This window comes from Perognathus longimembris, chromosome 6 (assembly GCF_023159225.1).
Source record: "Perognathus longimembris pacificus isolate PPM17 chromosome 6, ASM2315922v1, whole genome shotgun sequence".
NCBI classification, from domain to species: domain Eukaryota; kingdom Metazoa; phylum Chordata; class Mammalia; order Rodentia; family Heteromyidae; genus Perognathus; species Perognathus longimembris.
Window position 1 is genome coordinate 66793038 of NC_063166.1, and position 19029 is coordinate 66812066.

The 19029-nt window shown below is 46.0% G+C and overlaps 2 protein-coding genes across 7 annotated transcripts in view; one reads left to right on the forward strand and one right to left on the reverse strand.

The window, feature by feature from the left end:
* Bcl2l1 (BCL2 like 1) overlaps window positions 1-4368 on the reverse strand; it is a 50148-nt gene extending 45780 nt beyond the window's left edge. Inside the window, exons 1-2 of one of the 4 annotated variants that reach the window (XM_048348968.1) lie at window positions 4165-4368; window positions 1897-2591 (exon numbers count right to left, since the gene is read on the reverse strand). In XM_048348968.1, the coding sequence (XP_048204925.1) occupies window positions 1897-2463 (567 nt within the window). In that variant the 5' untranslated portion in view covers window positions 2464-2591; window positions 4165-4368. Of the gene's footprint in view, window positions 1-1896; window positions 2610-2943; window positions 3134-4164 lie in introns of those variants that run through there. The other 3 variants (XM_048348966.1, XM_048348967.1, XM_048348969.1) reach the window with 3 other exon arrangements.
* A 5280-nt stretch (window positions 4369-9648) lies between these two features.
* Tpx2 (TPX2 microtubule nucleation factor) overlaps window positions 9649-19029 on the forward strand; it is a 52335-nt gene continuing 42954 nt past the window's right edge. Inside the window, exons 1-2 of one of the 3 annotated variants that reach the window (XM_048348964.1) lie at window positions 9702-9853; window positions 14061-14174. The gene's annotated coding sequence lies outside the window, so the exon portion shown is untranslated. The other 2 variants (XM_048348963.1, XM_048348962.1) reach the window with 2 other exon arrangements.

Here is a 19029-nt window from a genome sequence, read left to right on the forward strand (position 1 = left end):
TTGCCCAGAGTTGCTGTAAGCCCTCTTTCACTGGGCATCACGGGGCAACTGGCAATTCTCAGTTAGGGTACCCTCTATAGAGGCTGGCTGGCAAACCAGGCACCTCTTCCCATTTGCCTTTTGTTTGTAGATGGCAACAGCCCACCTAGTAATAGGACCAAAGGCCAATTCAGCAAGATAGGTAAAGGACCCTAGTCTTACTTGGAGATGCCTCAGAGGGTGTGTCGGAAGCACAGTAATCTGGTCCCTCCCATAAATAAGTAGAACAAATATTTGATCCCAAAGAGAATCAAAGGAGGGAAAATACAAGGTAGAGGCACCCACAGGAACAATTTAATCATTTATCTTCCAGGGAGTTCATTTACAGAAGGCTTTCCATTGTGCACCCAGAGCCAATCACCTTTACCTCCCCCAAGCCTTTCCAATCATCTGACATTCATTCACCTGACCCCTTTGCCTTTCACAAGAGGAGGCGGGAAGGATGTAGTAGGGGGAAAAAGAGGTGTGTGTGTGTGGGGAATGGAAGAAGGGGTGGGGGCTGCAGAGCCAATCCAGGAGGTCTCCAGCTTGTGAGTAAAGTGCCTTTACCACACCCTGGCCTGGCCTAAGGATAACTGCATTCTTAACATTCCTGGGTCCTCAGTGCGTGGCCACTTCCACCTCAGCTCCTCAATGGATGACTTATTTTCCTTAGCTAGTTAGTTTTCTGCATATTCTGGGGGGGGGGGGGTAGAATACTTCTGGAGCCCTGCACCTCCCCTAGGCAGAGAGATAAGCAGGGAAATGGAGCAGAGTTCATCAAAGACAAGTAAAACTTGCTACAGGACCACAGGAAAAGAAACTAGCCTCTATCTCATCCTGAGTGATGGGCAGGAGGTCTGCTGTGTGGAAGGACACTCAGTGAGGTCTCTGCCCACATTATCTCTATGAGTTGAACACTCTGCAAGGCAAGCAGACTTGTCATATTTTTCTAGTGGAAGAAACTTAAGGCTCAGGAAGGTAAACCAGTCTGCCCAAGGACACACTGCTGGTTAACTGACTGGGCCAGGACTCACATACAATCTGCCACATCTTCATGATGTACAAAGCATCACAGATTGGGTTCTTTACTTTGCCAGCAAACAGTACTAACAACAACAACAACAAAGCCCCAGGGCTGTGGGTGGAAAGTAACAGAGCAGCCGGAACTTCCCAACTAACCCCAGGCAGGGAGTTGCAAACTAAGTCCTGGGGCTTAATGCATGACACAGCAAGAGCTCTACAAACAAGCCAACCACCCAGAAAGTTGCACACTTTGGGGAAAATGAATTTAGGGGCACAGCACAAATACAACTAGCACAGACTACACTGGCTTAAAATCTGACAACTCTGAGCCATCCAAGGCAGTGGGAACACCTGCCTGAACAAATGGTCTGAGAGAAGTTATCAAGCATGCATACTCAAATAACGGGGGCTTGATTTCAGGGAGAAAGCCAGGATAGGACGGAGACTAGTGAGGGGCTGGAGGGGCTAGAAGGTCAGAGGCATCTCCATGCATTATGGCCATTGCCTTGCGTGTGGGAACCACTGCATCCAAGTGAAGGGAACCCTGGGCCAACATGCCACTCTCAAAGGTTTTGACCTAAATGAACACACAGTATGTTTTCCTTTGCTGAGAAACTGGAATGCAAGTATGAAGCGTGGGGTCGCGAGGGTGAGTAGAATAAAAGATGGGGGTTCCTTAACTAGGCCATCGGTCTTTTGAAAGAGTTGTTAACCTCAGTGAAATGAGGCCAGGCAGGTCTCCTTAACAATCACCATCTCCAACAATCACCCAGCACTAGGAAAAGGAACCGAAGGGAAGGACAGAGGGGATCGCCGGAGAGAACAGGGAAACACAAGGGGCGTGGTTCTTACCCAGCCGCCGTGCTCCTGGATCCAAGGCTCTAGGTGGTCATTCAGGTAAGTGGCCATCCAGCTTGCGATCCGACTCACCAATACCTGCATCTCCTTGTCTACGCTTTCCACACACAGTGCCCCGCCGAAGGAGAAAAAGGCCACAATTCGACCCCAGTTTACCCCATCCCGGAAGAGTTCGTTCACTACCTGTTCAAAGCTCTGATACGCTGTCCCCGGGGTGATATGGAGCTGGGATGTCAGGTCACTGAATGCCCGTCGATACCGCAATTCAAACTCGTCGCCTGCTTCCCTCAGTGCTTGCTTCACAGCTGCCATGGGAATCACCTCGCGGGCTTCCGAACTGCTGCTGTGACCCGTGGCTCCATTCACCACCGCCGGGCTGTCCGCCGGGTGCCAGGATGGGTTGCCATTGATGGCACTGGGGGTCTCCATCTCCGATTCAGTTCCTTCTGGGGCCTCAGTCCTGCTCTCTTCCATATCACTAAACTGACTCCAGCTGTATCCTTTTTGGGAAAGCTTGTAGGAGAGAAAGTCAACCACCAGCTCCCGGTTGCTCTGAGACATTTTTAAAAAAAATTTTTTTATAACAGAGATGGGCTCAACCAGTCCATTGTCCAAAACACCTGCTTCACACACAGAGTCTGGTCTCTGCTTAGTGATTCTCTTCTAAGATCCAAAGCCAAGATAAGGTTCTGAAGAGAGAGAAAGAGCTTCAGGAAAAAAAAAGAAAAACAACACACAAAAATAGATAAATTAAATTGCATATGCCCATTTACCCTTACCACCACCCGTAGTCCTCCTCTAGGAACCAGACCTGGTTTCTTTGTAGCTCGGAGGAAGGAGCTCTGAGTCCGGGTTCTAAGGGACTTCAATAAAGTCAAATGCAAAGGACTAATGAGCTCTGAATGATCCCATCTGCCTTTTTCTTTCTTTTTTTTTTTTTTTAATCCCAGCCACCACCACCACCCCCGGTTTCTCCGAAACACCTTCCTTTCGGAAAGTCACCCCCGTGGGTGGGCAAGTCCCCCTTCCCGCACCACCTACATTCAGATCCGTCTCAGGCAGGCAGGTGCAGCCCCCGGAAGGTCTTTTGTATCATAGGTCGGCGAGAGGAGGGTGGCAAGCCGGCTTCCCCGGTCACTCAACCGGCCTCGCGGGCGGCTGGCAAGAGCACCAGCTCCGGCCGGAGGAGGGCTCATGCGACCCGGTCAAAAGCAGAGAGCCCGGAAGGCCGCACGGGCACCGCGAAGCTTTAGGAGCCCGCGCCCTCGCTCGCTTCCTCCATCGCCCGCCGGGATCGAGGCGGCCTCTGCGCTCCGCTCCGCTCCGCAGCCTCCAGCCGCCCGGGAGCCCAGCCCCCTCGCGCTCGCACGCCCCTCGGCTCGCCGCCTCCTACTGGGAGCCGGGAGAACTCCCCCGGAGGTACGGGCTCCGCCGCCTAGTTGGCTTTTTTTTTTTTTCCCCCTCCTCCTTCCTCTTCCCTCCCCTTCTTTTCTTCCTATTTAAGCCGCGGCCCCCGGCGAGGCTTCGGGAAGCCGGGAGCGACTCGCGAGCCGGGCTCAGGGTTTCCCGGGGAGACGCGGGGGGTGGCGGCTGCCGCCACGGCTCGGCGCGCGCACTTCAGAAAGGCCGCCCCCGGGTCTCTGCGGGAGGCTGGGGGTGGGAGACCCCCCACGAACGCCCCTGGTGCTCTCGGAATTCTCCAAACGCTCCGGGACCCGGCGGCGGGGGATTGCCAGGTCCTCCATTCCCCACCCGGACACAATGGCCGCCGGCACCCGGCACAAAGACAGACGGGGGTGGAGGGGCGGGGAGGCGCCGGGCCTCTCCAACCGGTCAAGGAAGAGGGGTCTGGGCCTGCTCGGGGCCGCCCCCTCCCCACCCCGCCGCGGGGACCACGTTTTCCTGGGCACGGGCCCAAGGCGGCTTGCTTAGAGTTCCTCCCCCCCGGGAGGGCTCGAAGACGTGGTGGGGGGGGAAACGGAGGACGGACACTGCACCTCTCGGGAGCCCCGGGTGGGTGGGCTTGCAGCCTCGCGCCGCCTCGCGCTGGCTAGGCCGGGTACCCGCCGAGCCACCGCCCAGTTGCTAGGCAACCGCCCTCCCTCAGGGGCGCCCCCGAGACCTTTCAGGGAGGAGGGGTCTCGCCCCCGACAGCCCGCCCCGGCGTAGCCAATCAGAGTGTCGGCTCGCTACGGAAGCGGGACGGCGAAGGATCCTATTGGGCTCAGTGGCTGTCACGCAGCGGGGAGGTGGCGCTCTCACCTGCGAGCCCAGCGAGCCATGGGGGGCCACATCCCCCTTCATCGGCCCGGTAGCTTCCCGACCCGGAGGCTCTTCGCTGCCGAGTTCTGCGCCGCGGACCTAGGCCGGCCTACCTGGCTGACTGCTCACGCCGTCTCTTCCCGAACAAGCCGGCCTCAGTTTCCCCTGAAGAGACCGGGGGAACTTGCAAGCGCAGTCACTTCCGGTGCCGCGGCAGCGCGCGCGAGCCCGAGACGCACAGGGAGTGCGCGCCTGGAGCGACTGGCTTTAAGCCCTGGGAGAGAGCGTCCCCTGGCGGCAGATCTGGGAAACCCACAGCCGCTAACAATCAACCAGGTCGTAGTCACATTTCCATTCATTCCATCTGTCGCGTCCATGCATCCATCCGTCCATCCATCCATCCATCCACTCACTTTGTGTAGAGGAAAAAGCGTGCGCGTAGTGGCTAAGCACTTTTTTTCTAGCTGGGCAAGTTTTTCAGTTGCTCTGTACCTTCATCAACTGTAAAATGGGAAATAATGTAACACCAACTTGTCATTGAACACCCTTGTTAAGAGTAATTACTTGTAGCTGGGCGCTGGTGTCTCACACCTGTAACCAAAGCAGCTCAGGAGGCTGAGATCAAAATTTGAAGCCAGCTAAGGTTCCTATCTTGAGATAATTGCTTCTTAGCAGGACAGCTTTGGTTCTCATCACAAGGAAATAGCTACCCGTTGGGGGAAACAGTCCTATTAATACCAGAGTTGTAGACCCTTGCCCAAACTACAGTAGAGCCACATGTTGGGGCCAGCCACTTGTCCCTATATGCCAAACATGAAGATATGGTGAAGGACAGAGAAAGATTTATTATATGGCACAGGCAGCCACAGAAAGACATCAGTTCATCTTCATCTGTCTTCAGGGCACATTCATGAGCTACAGGCTTAAATAGATTTTTCTTTAAAAAAACTAGGGAAGAGAGGTATGCACAAACAGCCAGAGTCAGGTGTGTTCCAGTGGTATCTCAGTCCTATTGGGAGGGATTTTGGAAGAAGTCATTTTTACTTTATTACTTGAAGAAAACGGCCTGATCAAAATAAGCAAGTCAGAGTGATTTCTGATCTGCTGCCTAATCCTTCCTGGATTCCAAGATGGCTGAAAATTGACTGCAGGAGATACCAGTTCACAGCACAGGACACTGGAAAGAAGAGGTTGGGATGCCTAACATTTATTCTGCTTTCACTTTCCCAGTATATCTGCAGGTCCAGGCAAACAATTAGTGCTTTTTAGCAAAAGCAGCTTCTAAGCCTTTATTCCAGTAAGTATGATGAAAATCTAACCTGTGCGTTGGAAGCCCAGCAGAGGGCACAGGAACTGTGTCCAGAGACATGCCTTTGTGACACAGTAAATGTATATTTGATGTTCACCTCCATTTCCTAGCATAAAACTCCTTTAGCCTTTGGAATCTTCAAAGTGGTAAATGTCTTCCTGCATGAAAATGAACTGACTGAAGGCTAGCAGCTCTTAGGTAGCCTGCAATAGGAAAGACCAAGGCAGGACTAGAGAGCTGGGATGCAGTTCTTGCACTTAACCTTCAGAGGTTAAATAGATCACCAATGACCAGTGATTTCTTTAATTGTGCTTATATAATGATGCTTCCAGAAAAAGACTGGGCTCATGGGTGCCAGAGGAAGTAGTGTTTCCACACAGATGCATGGAAGTGACCATCTCTTCTACCATACCTTACTCTAAGAATCTGTTGTGTGCTGGTGTGCCAGCACCAGAGCTTGATCTAGAGGCCTCAAGATCTTTCTCAGCTTTCTTACTCACAGCTGAGGCTCTATCACTTGAACCACATCTCCAGGCTGACATTTTGCTGGTTGATTGGAAATGGAGTGTCTTGGACATTCCTGCCCAGGCTGGCTTCAAACTTTGGTCCTCCAGGCCTCAGCTTCCTAAGTAGCTAGGATTACAGATGTGAGTCACCAGTGCCCAGTTTAAGCATCTCTTTGTGTGTATCTTTTATAATCCCCCTAACACTAAACCACTTAATGTGTTTCTGCTGTAGCAAGTTAATGGCACTCAAGGACAGGATTGAGGTAATAAAACTAATTTATAATGGAGTTCAGGAGTGTTCACTAGAGAAGTAGGGGTGGGTACTCAACCTGTGTGGGAGGTGTCTGATGTTACCTCCAGGTGAATAACATATCAGCATCCAATTGAATTTGAGGATACCCACACTCGTGTAAGACATGTAGCAGGAAGCAGAGGAGCAGCTGGCTAAACAGAAAAGGAAGGAAGATATTTATAATTTGGAGAGATGGGGCTGGGAATATGGCCTCGTATACATGAAGCCCTGGGTTCAGTTCCCCAGCACCACATATATAGAAAATGGCCTGAAGTGGTGCTGTGGTTCAAGTGGCAGAGTGCTAGCCTTGAGCAAAAAGAAGCCAGAGACAGTGCTCAGGCCCTGAGTCCAAGGCCCAGGACTGGCCAAAAAAAAAAATTTTTTTTTTTTTAAAGATGGAGTCTTTTGGGAAAGGAGCTCTGTGATTTTTTTTTTCTTTTTGTCAGTCCTGGGCTTTGGACTCAGGGCCTGAGCACTGTCCCTGAGCTCTTTTGCTCAAGGCTAGCACTCTACCACTTGAGCCAGAGCACTACGTCTGTTTTGTTTCTGTTTATGTGGTACTGAGGAATTGAACCCAGGGCTTCATGCATGCTAGGCAAGCACTCTACCACTCACTAAGCCACATTCCTAGCCCCTTACAGTACTTTTAAAATAAGTTATTGGAAAAAAAAAACACACACACACACACACAGTTGGATACAGTGGCTCATGCCTATAATTCTAGCTACTCAGAAGGCAATGGAAGAATTGTACTTCAAGGCCAGCCAGGCAAAAAGTTTGAGAGGCTCCATCTCAACCAATAAAAACTGTACCTGGCAGCGCATGCCTGTTATCTTAGCTACACAAGAAAAGTAGCCTAGGCATAAATATGAGACCTTATTTGAAGAAAGGTTTGAGCTCAAGTAGTACGGTGCAAAAGCAAATTCTTGAGTTCAAAACCTAATATATATAAATCTATCTATCTATCCATCTATCTATACACACACACACACACACACACATATATACACACACACTTTTTAATTGGAACTAAAAGGTCTCACAAACTTTCCTGCACTGCTGGCTTTGAACTGCTGTCCTAAGATCTCAGCCTCCTGAGTAGCTAGGATTACAGACATGAGCCTCCAGTGCCTGGCATTAAGATTTCTTTTCTAAACTTGGTAGTTTTTGTTGCTATTTTATTTTTGCCAGTCCTGGGGCTTGAACTCAGGGCCTGAGCACTGTCCCTGACTTCTTTTTGCTCATATTCCCAGCTCCTTTATTGCTATTTTAAATGAGGCCTTTTGCTTTCATTGTTGTTCTTTTTCTCACCCCCCCCCCGCCCCCACCCCCGCCCCGCCTTTTTGTTTGCCAGTCTTGGAGCTTGCACTCAGGTCCTGGGCATTGTCCCTGAGCTTCTTTTGCTCAAGGCTAGCACTCTACCTCTACCACTTGAGCCATAGCACCACTTCTGGCTTTTTTTGTTTATGTGGTGCTGAGAAATCAAACCCAGGGCTTCATGCGTGCTAGGTAAGCACTTTACCGCTAAACCACATTCCCAGCCCTATTGCTATTATTTTCTAATTAATTGATGATGTATGATATTCTTCAATTTCTGTCTCCTTCACTTATGTGGCTTTAGACAAGTTTACTCAACTTAAAAATTTAGCATGTATTAGTTGCCTAATGGGGGTTCACTGTGGAATTTCCACTCATCTATACAATGTATCCCCATCAACTTCACCTCACCTCTTCCAATACTCAGATTTACTCAACTTAAAAAAAAATTTTTTTTTGTCACCCCTAGGCTTGAACACAGGGCCTGGACACTGTCCCTGAGCTCTTTTTGTTCAAGGCTAGCATGATTTTGAGCCGCAGCGCCATTTCTGGTTTTGTGGTGGTTAACTGGAGATAAGACTCTCATAGACTTTCCTGCCTGGGCTGGCTTTGAACCGTGATTCTCTAATCTCAGCCTCCTGATTAGCTAGGATTATTGGCATGAGCCACTGGTGCCTGGCTTAAATTTTTTTTTTTTTTTAGTTGTGGGAGGGCTGAATAATTATGCCGGGAATACAGATGGGGCTAAAATGAAGGTGTTGGCTGGCCAGATGACTCAAATGTAGAGCAGTTGTTTAGGAAGCCCAAGCCTCCCTACATACAAACTTTAGTCCCCCACCCTCCAATCCCTTCACCAAAAAAATTAAATTAAAAAGAAAGTGTAAGGTTCTTTCCCAGAGGGTTACAAGCAGATGCCCCCACCTGGTTTAGTCTCCACCCAGTTACCTGGGTAACCCGGATACCTGGAGGCCGTTATCTCCCCCTTCCCTGAGGTCACATCATGGCCACACCTCCCCATCCCTCCCCTACATAAGGGTGTGTGTGTGTGTGTGTGTGTGTGTGTGTGTGTGAGTGAGTGACTGAGGCACTGTCTTGCCTGCCTGCCTCCTTCACCTTGGGCTTGGGAGCAGATCAGCTGAATAAACTTTTCTCTCCTGCCTTGTGGTGTGGCATTCTCCTTTACCAGCTACCTACTTTAAAAAAACTAACAGAAAGAAAGAAATCCAGGCAGCGATCAGAAGACTTTCAAGATTGGGAAGGGAAGCTGGGGAACTATATTCTCTATATGTTGTAGGTAGGAATCTCCTCTGTAGTCTATTTCTATAAATATTCAAAATGCACAAACATAACAGCAATTTTCTTTTTCTTTCTTTTTTGCGTGCATGGGCAGGCTAGTCCTAGGCCTTGAACTCAGGACCTGGGCGTTGACCCTGAGCTTCTTACTCTATCATTTAAGCCACAACACCACTTCCGGACTTTCGGTGGTTAATTGGTGCTGTCCAGGCTGGTTTCGAACTCTGCTCCTCAGGTTTCATCTTACTGAGTAGCTAGGATTACAGACATGGGCCATCAATGCTCGGTCAGAATTTTAGTTTTAAAAAGTCTGCTTTCGGAAGTGGCGCTGTGGCTCAAGTGGTAGAGCGCTAGCCTTGAGCTGAAGAGCTTAGGGACCAAAAAACAAAACAAAAAGTCTGTTTTCGTAAATGCTTTGGAGAAGGGCAGCATGCTGGTCCGGATTCCCGACTTCTTTACTTCTTGGCCCCACCTTTCCTAAATAGTTAGGAGCAGTGTTCAGGGCTTTGGAGTAAGGTCCTCAGGAGACTCATCCCAATGGCCTTTCCCCTCCCCTCCCCGGCCGCCGCTTAAATGCGTGAGACTACATTTCCCCGAAGCCTCCCCGGCCGGTTGTTTACTTGTCCCGCCTCCTAACTTCCGGCGACGCTATGTTCTCAGGGCCAATCAGAAGGAGGCGATTTACAGTTCCAGGCTCTCTGATTGGCACATTTGACTAGGCTGTCTGAGTTCAAAATTTCAACGGTACTGAGAGTCCGGCGGAGGGCTTGTGCCGCTTGGCAGTCAGAACTGTGGCCAGGCAAGGTGAGGTGAGCCGCGGGGTAGGAGGAGGGGGGGCCCTGGGGCATCGGGGTCCCTTCTCCCTGGTTTTCGAACGAGTAGAGGTCGCTTCTCAACCCTTAGCGCTTTCCGCGCCTCTCAGCCGGGCCTTGCAGACGGTTTCGCGCCTGGGCGCCGCCTAGGTTGAGTGTGGTGAGGGCGGGGAGCCGGGCCACCGGTCTCTTGGTGGTGACAGGGCTTTGTCTTGATGTCTGTCGGGGAAACAGGAGATGCTGTCGGCTAATTAGCCACAGCTAGTGAATAAAATAGTTGTTATAATCACCATAACGCGTGGACTGGACTGAGCGCCCAGCGTGCGCTTTCGCTCCCGGCCAGGGCTGTCTACCTACGCCCCCCCCCCCCCCCCCCCGCCTTTCCAGAGCTGGAAACCGAGGCCCAACTTCTGAGAAATGGACGGAAATGATAGGTCTAACATGTGTAAGGTAGGAAGGTAAATTGAGATGATGTGGCCACGAAGTTGATGGAGAGTTCGATTCCACTTGGAGTTGCCTTCTAGTTGGACTTAAAATTCATTTTGTGTTATTTGTATCTGTCTAGCTCTCTCCCATTGCATCGACTCACTAGATATTGCTTCTATAACTCTAACTTCCTTTCTTGGAACAATTTATAGATTGGAAGGCGGGGAGGGAAACTGACCCAGGTTATAATATTGTAGGATTCATTATCCGTAATTACTTCCTTTTTTTTTTTTTAAACTACCCTCTATTTTTTTGTGTGTTTTCGTGCCCTCAGAATTTCCTATTCTCAGCATTTTCATTCCTGCTTAGAATAAAAGAGGGCTTTTGGGGTTTTTTTTCGAGGAAGGGTCCCACTATCTAGCCTAGGCTGAAATTCAACCATTTCCCAACCCCAGCCTCCTTAGTGCTGAGATTGCAGGACTAAAGAGACTTTTGACTCCCCTGATTTTGTTTTTTAAAGTTCATCTACTGATGCACTTCCTGGATTCATCCTTACTTTCTTCACAGCTCAGGGCCTTTCTTTGAATTTCTCTCATCAGATGTTATTTTAAAAAAATTGTTGAGAGGGCCCAGGCACAAAAGAAGGAGGGAACTGTTTGCTGCCACAGTAAGACCATTTTTTTCTTTTTGTATAGTATTGGCGTTTGAACTCAGGACACCTTGCAAAAATTCTGTCACTTAGGCCACACCTCTAGCCCAAGAATATTTTTGTTGTGGCTTTTGTGTATTGTACTACCTGTCAAGCTGCCCCCAGGATCATACTTGAGTTACTTGGTTTGTTTAAGTGTATCTGTTTAGTACAATAGTATAACCTTGGTATCTGTGGGAATATGTTCTAAGAAGACCTCCATAGAGAAAAAACTGCGAATGCTTTAATACATGGAGGTCAGTACTCTAAAATTACAGTCAGCAGATTATACAATGGTTTAAACACAAGTGATGTTAACAGAGGAATGACAGCTTCCCATCAATGGGGCTGTGTAAGGGGCTGAGGATTTTTTTTTTTAGTCTCCCTTGTTCAACCACCTGTAACAATCAGTGTATTAAAAGAATTCTTCTCTAGTTGTCATTCTTGGTTCTGTGGCCAGTTAACTTAGTTAATTGTCTTTTATGGATATACTGTATACTCAGATTGGTGGTAGATACTGTAGGTATACAGATGTGTGATGTAGTCAAGGGTTTTCTGGTATGCTTGGGGACAAAAAGGTTGATTCACATTGACAAGGGACTAATCAGAACAAAAGACTCATGTGTTTTATATTGTAAATGTTCTGGCAATTTAGAGGGGAGGGAGATCAATGAGGCTTAAAACAGGCAAGGGTAGCTTCGTCAACGAGGTAGGATGTAAACTAGCCTTTAAAAAGCAGAAGTTGGTCAGATAGATTCTAGAACAGTTTTGAAGCATAGGAACCACCCACTTAATATCTGCTGAATTGGATAGCTAGGCGGGCACTATCTGTAATTACTGCAGAATTGCAGGTGTGGAAAACTAGATACCATTCAATTAGGTTGGTAAATGTGCTTAAACTTTCAAAATATTTAATCATGTTTAATGCTGATGGAGAGCACACTAACTTCCTGGTTATGATCTGTCAGTGCTCCCGATTATGTGCATTTCAAATTAAGTTTAAATAAAATAATGTTATTTTGGCCCGATTTATGCTGAAATCTGTGTATTGCATTTTGGGTAAAATTAAGCTTGCTCAAATTATGTGGGAGAGTCCTTAATTTCTTGTTTCCGTATCAGGCGCCCGTGTGTGCGTGCGTGCGTGCGTGTGTGTGTGTGTTTTGTGTGTCTGTATCTGTGTGTGTCTCCTGGAGCTTGAACTGAGTTCTGACGCTGAGATTTTTACTCAGGACTAACACTCTACCACTTGATCCACAGCTCCACTTCTGGCTTTTTTTTGGTGGTTATTTGGAGATTAGAGTCTCAAGGAGGGGCTGGGAATATGGCCTAGTGGCAAGAGTGCTTGACTCATATACATGAAGCCCAGGGTTCAATTCCCCAGCACCACATATATAGAAAACGGCCAGAAGTGGCACTGTGACTCAAGTGGCAGAGTGCTAGCCTTGAGCAAAAAGAAGCCAGGGACAGTGCTCAGGCCCTGAGTCTAAGCCCCAGGACTGGCAACAAAAAACAAAACAAATAAACAAAGAGTCTCAAGGACTTTCTTGCCCAGGTTGGCTTCAAACTGCTCTTCAGATTTCTGCTTCTTGAGTAGTTAGAAGCATGAGCCATCTCCCAGCTTTCTACATTCTAAATTCATGTGTATTTGCAAAATCTTTCCTGCTCCCTACTGTTTTTAGCCTGCTGGAAAAGCAGGGTGTAATTTGTTGTTGTTTTTTGTTGGTCATGGGGCTGGAACTCAGGGCCTGAGCACTGTTCCTCAGCCTCTTTGTGCTCCAGGCTAGCTCTCTTACCACTTGAGCCACAGCACCACTTCCAGTTTTTTGAGTGGTTTATTGGAGGTAAAAGTCTCATGGGGACTTTTCACCCAGGGCTGGCTTTGAACCGTGATCCATAGTTCTCAGCTTCTGGAGTAGTTAGGGTTACAGGCATGTGCCCTTGGTGCCCAGCAAGGGTGAAGATTTAAATGTTATTTGACAGTTTTCTTTGCTATAAATACTGTTATGAAGAATTATCTATAGGGTGATTAGCTCAACTTACCTTTGAATAGATCTGTATTTGAGAGGGACAGATCAGTAGCTCAAAGTACTCTGTGAAAAAGGAATAAATAAGTTGAGTAGTTGTTTGCTTGCATGGAGAAATAGTAAAGAGGAAAGAAGTTAAAGGTTAATAGGTATAAAATTATAATAGGCTACTTTAGCAATTTAGAAAATTTAGCAATAAAAAGGTAATACGTTTGGGCCTGAGAATATGGTCTAGTGGTAAGAGTGCTTAACTTGTATACATGAACCCCTGGGTTTGATTCCTCAGCACCATATATATATAGCCAGAAGTGGCGCTATGGCTCAAGTGGCAGAGTGCTAGCCTTGAGGAAAAGAAGCCAGGGACAGTGCTCAGGCCCCTGAGTTCAAGCCCCAGGACTGGCAAAAAAAAAAAAAAAAAGATAGTAAGTTTATATTTTAAGAACTTGTTATTTGTGATTTGAATAGAAATGTACCCTATTACCCCTCTATGTCAGTGTTTCTAAATTGTAGACATTGTGTAAGTTGCTTTACAGTGAGGGGGTAAAACAACATATATACACTAAAATGTTTAAGAACATGTTTGTACTGATAAAACAATCATTTAAGCAGAGCATGTTGGGAGATCCATGTTGTTTAGCTCTCAGATGTACATTTATGGGTTTTTGTTTTTGTTTTTGTTTTTGTTTTTGCCAGCCCTGGGGCTTGAACTCAGGGCTAGCACTCTTACCACTTGAGCCACAGCACTGCTTCTGGCCTTTTCTGTTTGTGGTACTGAGGAATGGAACCTACAGCTTCATCATGCATGCTAGGTAAGCACTCTACCGTTAAGCCACATTCCTAGCCCACCTTTAGGTTTTGAGGGTGGGTATCTTTAATTTTCTCTAAGTTGCATGTAGGAGACTTCCTGATAAAAATGTCAACAATGCATTACAAACATAGGAGGGAAGGATAATTTTGAAAGTACAGTCAAAAAATTAAAATTTGGGGCTGGGAACATGGCTTAGTGATAAAGTGCTTGACTAGCATGCATGAAGCCCTGGGTTTGATTCCTCAATACCATATAAACAGAAAAAGCCTGAAGTAGTGCGGTGGCTAAAGTGGTAGAGTACTAGCCTTCAGCAAAAGAAGCCAGGGACAGTGCCCAGGCCCAGAGTTCTAGCCCCAGAACTGGCAAAAACAAACAAACAAATAAATTTGAACATTTCTCATTGCTTTTCTCCTACTTCCAGGTTCTTAATAAGAAATATCTGCCAGACATCAAGATCTAAGAAGAGACAGGAAAGTGTGTTGTAATTTGAGTCACGGCTGTAGACAAGTGGACTGGATAAATTGATTAAAACATAAGGTAAGACTAAAAAGTTAGACTAAAAAGAAATAAGAGATCACTTCATAAGTGTTTAAATAACTTTAATATGCCTTTATTTTTATTTTTATTTATTTTTTATTTTTGGCCAGTCCTGGGCCTTGGACTCAGGGCCTGAGCACTGTCTCTGGCTTCTTTTTGCTCAAGGCTAGCACTATGCCACTTGAGCCACAGCGCCACTCTGGCCATTTTCTATATATGTGGTGCTGGGGAATTGAACCTAGGGCCTCATGTATACGAGGCAAGCACTCTTGCCACTAGGCCATATCCCCAGCCCCTTTAATATGTCTTTATAAGGTAACATAGTTTTGGAGGAGATTAATATAAATTGGAACAACAAAAAGAAAATAAAATTATGTATTATCTCACCTCTTACATGAGATTATGGGCAGTGTTTTGGTAGATTTTTTTTCTGTACCTGTATATTTCTTTCTCTTTCTCTCTTTATTTTGTGCCAGTCCTGGGCACTGTCCTTGAGCATCTTTTGCTCTGTGGCTCTACTACTTGAGCCACAACTCTACTTCTGGGTTGTTTTTTTTTTTTTTTTTTTGGCCAGTCCTGGGGCTTGAACTCAGGGCCTGAGAACTGTCCCTGGCTTCTCTTTGCTCAAGGCTAGCACTCTGCCACTTGAGCCACAGTGCCACTTCTGGCCTTTTCTATATATGTGGTGCTGAGTAATCGAACCCAGGGCTTCATGTATACGAGGCGAGCACTTTACCACTAGGCCACATTCCCAGCCCTACTTCTGGGTTTTTGTTTGTGTGTTTGTTTCTTGGTAGTTAATTGGAGGCAAGGGTCTCATAGACTTTCTTGCCTGGACTGGCTTTGAACTTGCAGTCCTGAGATCATAGCCTCCTGAGTGGCTGGGATTACAGGCATGAGCAATTGATGCCTGGCTGCTATATGTTATTATTTTTTAGTATATAATTTTATTGTTTTTATTAAGGTGGTATACAGAGGGGTTACTATCTCACAATTTAGGTAATGTCTACATTTCTCTTTTGGACAGTGTCACCCCTTCTTTTGCTTTCCTCCAGTTACCCCTCCTGTCTCTGCCCACAGGTTGCATAGTTTGTAATTATTTATTTGTGCTGGTCCAGGGAATGCATGCCCTGGTCTCTGTCCCTGTCCTTTTTGAGCTCTACAGTATAGCTCCACTTCCAGATTTTTGGGTAGCTTAATAGAGATAAGAGTCTCATAGACTTGCCTGCCTAGGCTGGCTTCAAATTGCCATCCTTAGACCTCAGCCTCCTGATTAATTACAATTACAGATGTGAGCAGATCAAGATAAAATAAAAAATTCATAGTTAGAAATCTCTTCCAATCCTATCCCAGTCAATCTCTCCATTACTTAAAGGTAATTACTTTTACCATGTTCTTGGATTGATGTATATGTGAATACATATGTATATGTCTCATATCCCAGGCTGGCCTTAAACCTGAGGTCCTTCTGACTCTTCTGGAGGTTGTAGCCTTGTGCTACATGCTAGGCTCAAGTGGGAATGTTTTGGAGGGTATAAAATCCTCCATGACTGAGTGATTACCATCTGATGAGGTGTGTAACTTCCTGCAGCTCCATGTCAACTTTCTCTTGGCTTCTTAGAACACTAGTATACTTTGGGATATTGCAAATATTTCTTTATGGAAGCCATGCCATTTTTTTGGTCTAGGAATTTTTTGTTGTTGGTTTTGGGGCTTGAACTCAGGTCCTGGGTACTGCCCCTGACCTCAAGGCTAACACTCTGCCACTTTGATCCACAGTGCTACTTCTGGGTTTTGAGTGGTTAATTAGAGATAAGAGTCTCATAAACTTTGCTGCCTGGGCTGGCTTTAAACTGAAATCTTCAGGTCTCAGCCTTTGGAGTAGCTAGGATTACAGGCATGAGCCACCGGCACCCAGCTAGCATCATCGATTTCTATATGACTTTGTCTTTTAGGTTTATTGAATTCTATGCCTAAATTAATGCAGTAGTTACTGCGTTTGTGAGCCTTTAGGAAGGGTGATATGAAACCTACAGGTTTGAAAAGAAATGATAGGGGGCTGGGAATGTGGCTTAGTGGTAGAATGCTTGCCTAGAATGCATGAAGCCCTGGGTACCACATAAACAGAAAAGGCTGCAAGTGGAGCTTGCCTCAAGTGGTAGAGCACTAGACTTGAGCTGAAGAGCTTAGGGACAGTGCGTAGGCCTAGAGTTCAAGCCCCACAACTGACAAGAAATTTTAAAAAATGGAAATGATAGGAAAGTACATTTGCTTGTGGTTTCTAGACAGTCTTGAATTAGAACAAGTGTCTGTGTGTCCTGTGATACCTCCTGAGTGTTTGGACAGTTATGGATTTTAAATTAACCCAATTTTGGAAGCTTCATAAATCTGTTTCTGTAAACAGATCTTATTTCAGCATAGAGGTTAGCAAACATAAATGTGGAAACATGAAATCCGTTTACCTTCCTACTTAGTTTATGACTGATTAACAGTTAAAATTGCATGCTGGGTTATGTTACAATTTACTGACTCCTGCTAATCCCTTATGTACGGGAAAAGAAAAAGGTAGATGTTTTTCCCTTGGGTAAAATGAGAATCACTGTTGCTTATGGTAATGTAACAGGATCTATTATCCCTGTGAAAATAAGAGGTATTTCTGGGGAAATGGCATTGCTTCGATTATTTTAACTAGCTACTCCTAAATACGTACTCATGTTTTCTTTCAATAAGAACAACAAGGAACATCTCACAAACTGGATTGGAAAGTACTTGAGCATCTGCCATACCAAAGTCTTTGTTTTTCTAGATGCTGCTCTTCCACTATTTCAACCCTGCTTAGCATGAGCCCTCTACAGCTTTCCTCTATCCACTCTGGACTGGCATCTTTTGATTTATACAGCTTGTCAATGCTGGTTATTTTTGGTTTGAGAGTGAAGAGAGGTAGGTAGGAGGCAATGGGAGATTAATTTCACATGAATGTGGAAGCAAGTTACATTGCTTCCTCTGCAGTCTTCCACAGGTATATTTTTCTCCATTTGTTTCCCCTTTCTACTGTTTTTTTTCCCCCCCAGAAAAAGCCAACATTCATTTTTAATGTGTAGAACTGTGAAGATCTGTCTGTATCCTTTCCAAATCACTTCTAGAAAGCCTTCATTGGCTGTCCTTCCCCCTGTTCTCTGTACTTCCTGATTGCCCTCTGTTTATGCCTATTAGAACAAGGATCATCCTGTATCCTAATTGCTGTCTATAGTCTCCATTCAGCTGTGAGTTCCTTAAGGGAAGAGATTTTATAACAAAATTGTGATTGCATGCCAGCTTACATTGCCATTTAGTGACTCATGCTAGTTCCTATGTTCAAGAAAAAAGTAGGTGTTTTCTCTGTCTACAAAATGAAAATGTGTGTGTATGATGGTCTTTTTGTTTGTTTGTTTTGTTTTTGCCAGTCCTGGCCTTGAAATCAGAGCTTGAGCACTGTCCCTGGCTTCTTTTTGCTCAAGGCTAGTACTCTGCCACTTAAGCCACAGCGCCACTTCCGGCTTTTTCTATATATGTGGTGCTGAGGAATCGAACCCAGGCCTTCATGTATACAAGGCAAGCACTTTACTACTAGGCCATATTCCCAGCCTGTATGATGTTTTTTGAAAACAAGAATTGGGCATTATGATTAATGAGTGACATTTAAGGGGAAGGCTTAAAAAGAATCTTGATATATATGATAGGCTTTTCCCTCAGGTTTCTGGTAGGATTCTTGGTCATTAATAACTATTTTTCCATTGGTAATCATATCTGAGTTTTGTGGGAGTCTTAGCTATGGGAGATTGAGATAATTTTGAAATATGAAACTGGTTCTCTTCTCTTGCTTGGCATCTTGGCAGCTTGATTTGTTTGGGGGAATGTGGTTGACGCATGTGCTTTTTTTCCCCTCCCTTCTATGAGACCTGTTGACAGAAATTCAATCTTGATTAAGGGGGTGCAGGAAGGCATCCAGTTCCCACCATGCCTAGAGTTCTCTCATTTAAATAGTTGCCATTAACTCTGACCTGTTCCATTTCTCAGTAGTCCTATAGACTTTAATTTTTTTTTTGCAGTCCTGGGGCTTGAACTCAGGGCCTGACCACTGTTTCTGGCTTCTTTTTGCTCTAGGCTAGCACTCCACCACTTGAGCTATAGCCCCACTTCTGGCTTTTTCTATATATGTGGTTCTGAGGAATTGAAGCCAGGGCTTCATGTATTCGAGGCAAGCACTCTTACCACTAGGCCATATTCCCAAGCCCTTAGACTTTACATTTTGAAGCTATTCAATCCTAATATTATTTTTGGAGAAACAGTGTGGTAAAACTGTCATGATCCAGCAATTCCTTTTGGTGTTCTTTATGTCCTTGTGCTATAAGCTTTTATTGAAGAGAGTTCTCAATGGATACATATTTATTGTTCCCATTTTGGGGTGGGGAGCAGTATGATATCCTGAGTTGACTGTACTAGACCAGAAGATTGCTCAAAAGAAATGTCTAGAGGGCATGTTAGAAACAAATAATGGTTTGGTTTTAAATTTTTACTTAAGTAAATGTATTTGGGTTTGAGCCTTATTCTGTTTACTCTTGCAGCTCTTCTGATGCTTGAAACCTGCTTTGTAGTCTTTTTTTCTTTTTTGGTGCCAGTCATGGGGCTTGACTCAGGACCTAGGCACTGTCTCTGAGCTTTTGTGTTCAATGGTAGTACTCTACCACTTAGGCTTCACTTCTGGCTCCTATTGTGGGTAGAGGTAGCTAACTGGAGGTAAGAGTCCCACGGGTTTTCCTGTTTGGGCTGGCTTGGAGCTGTGATTCTCAGGTCTCCTAAGTAGAATTGTAGGT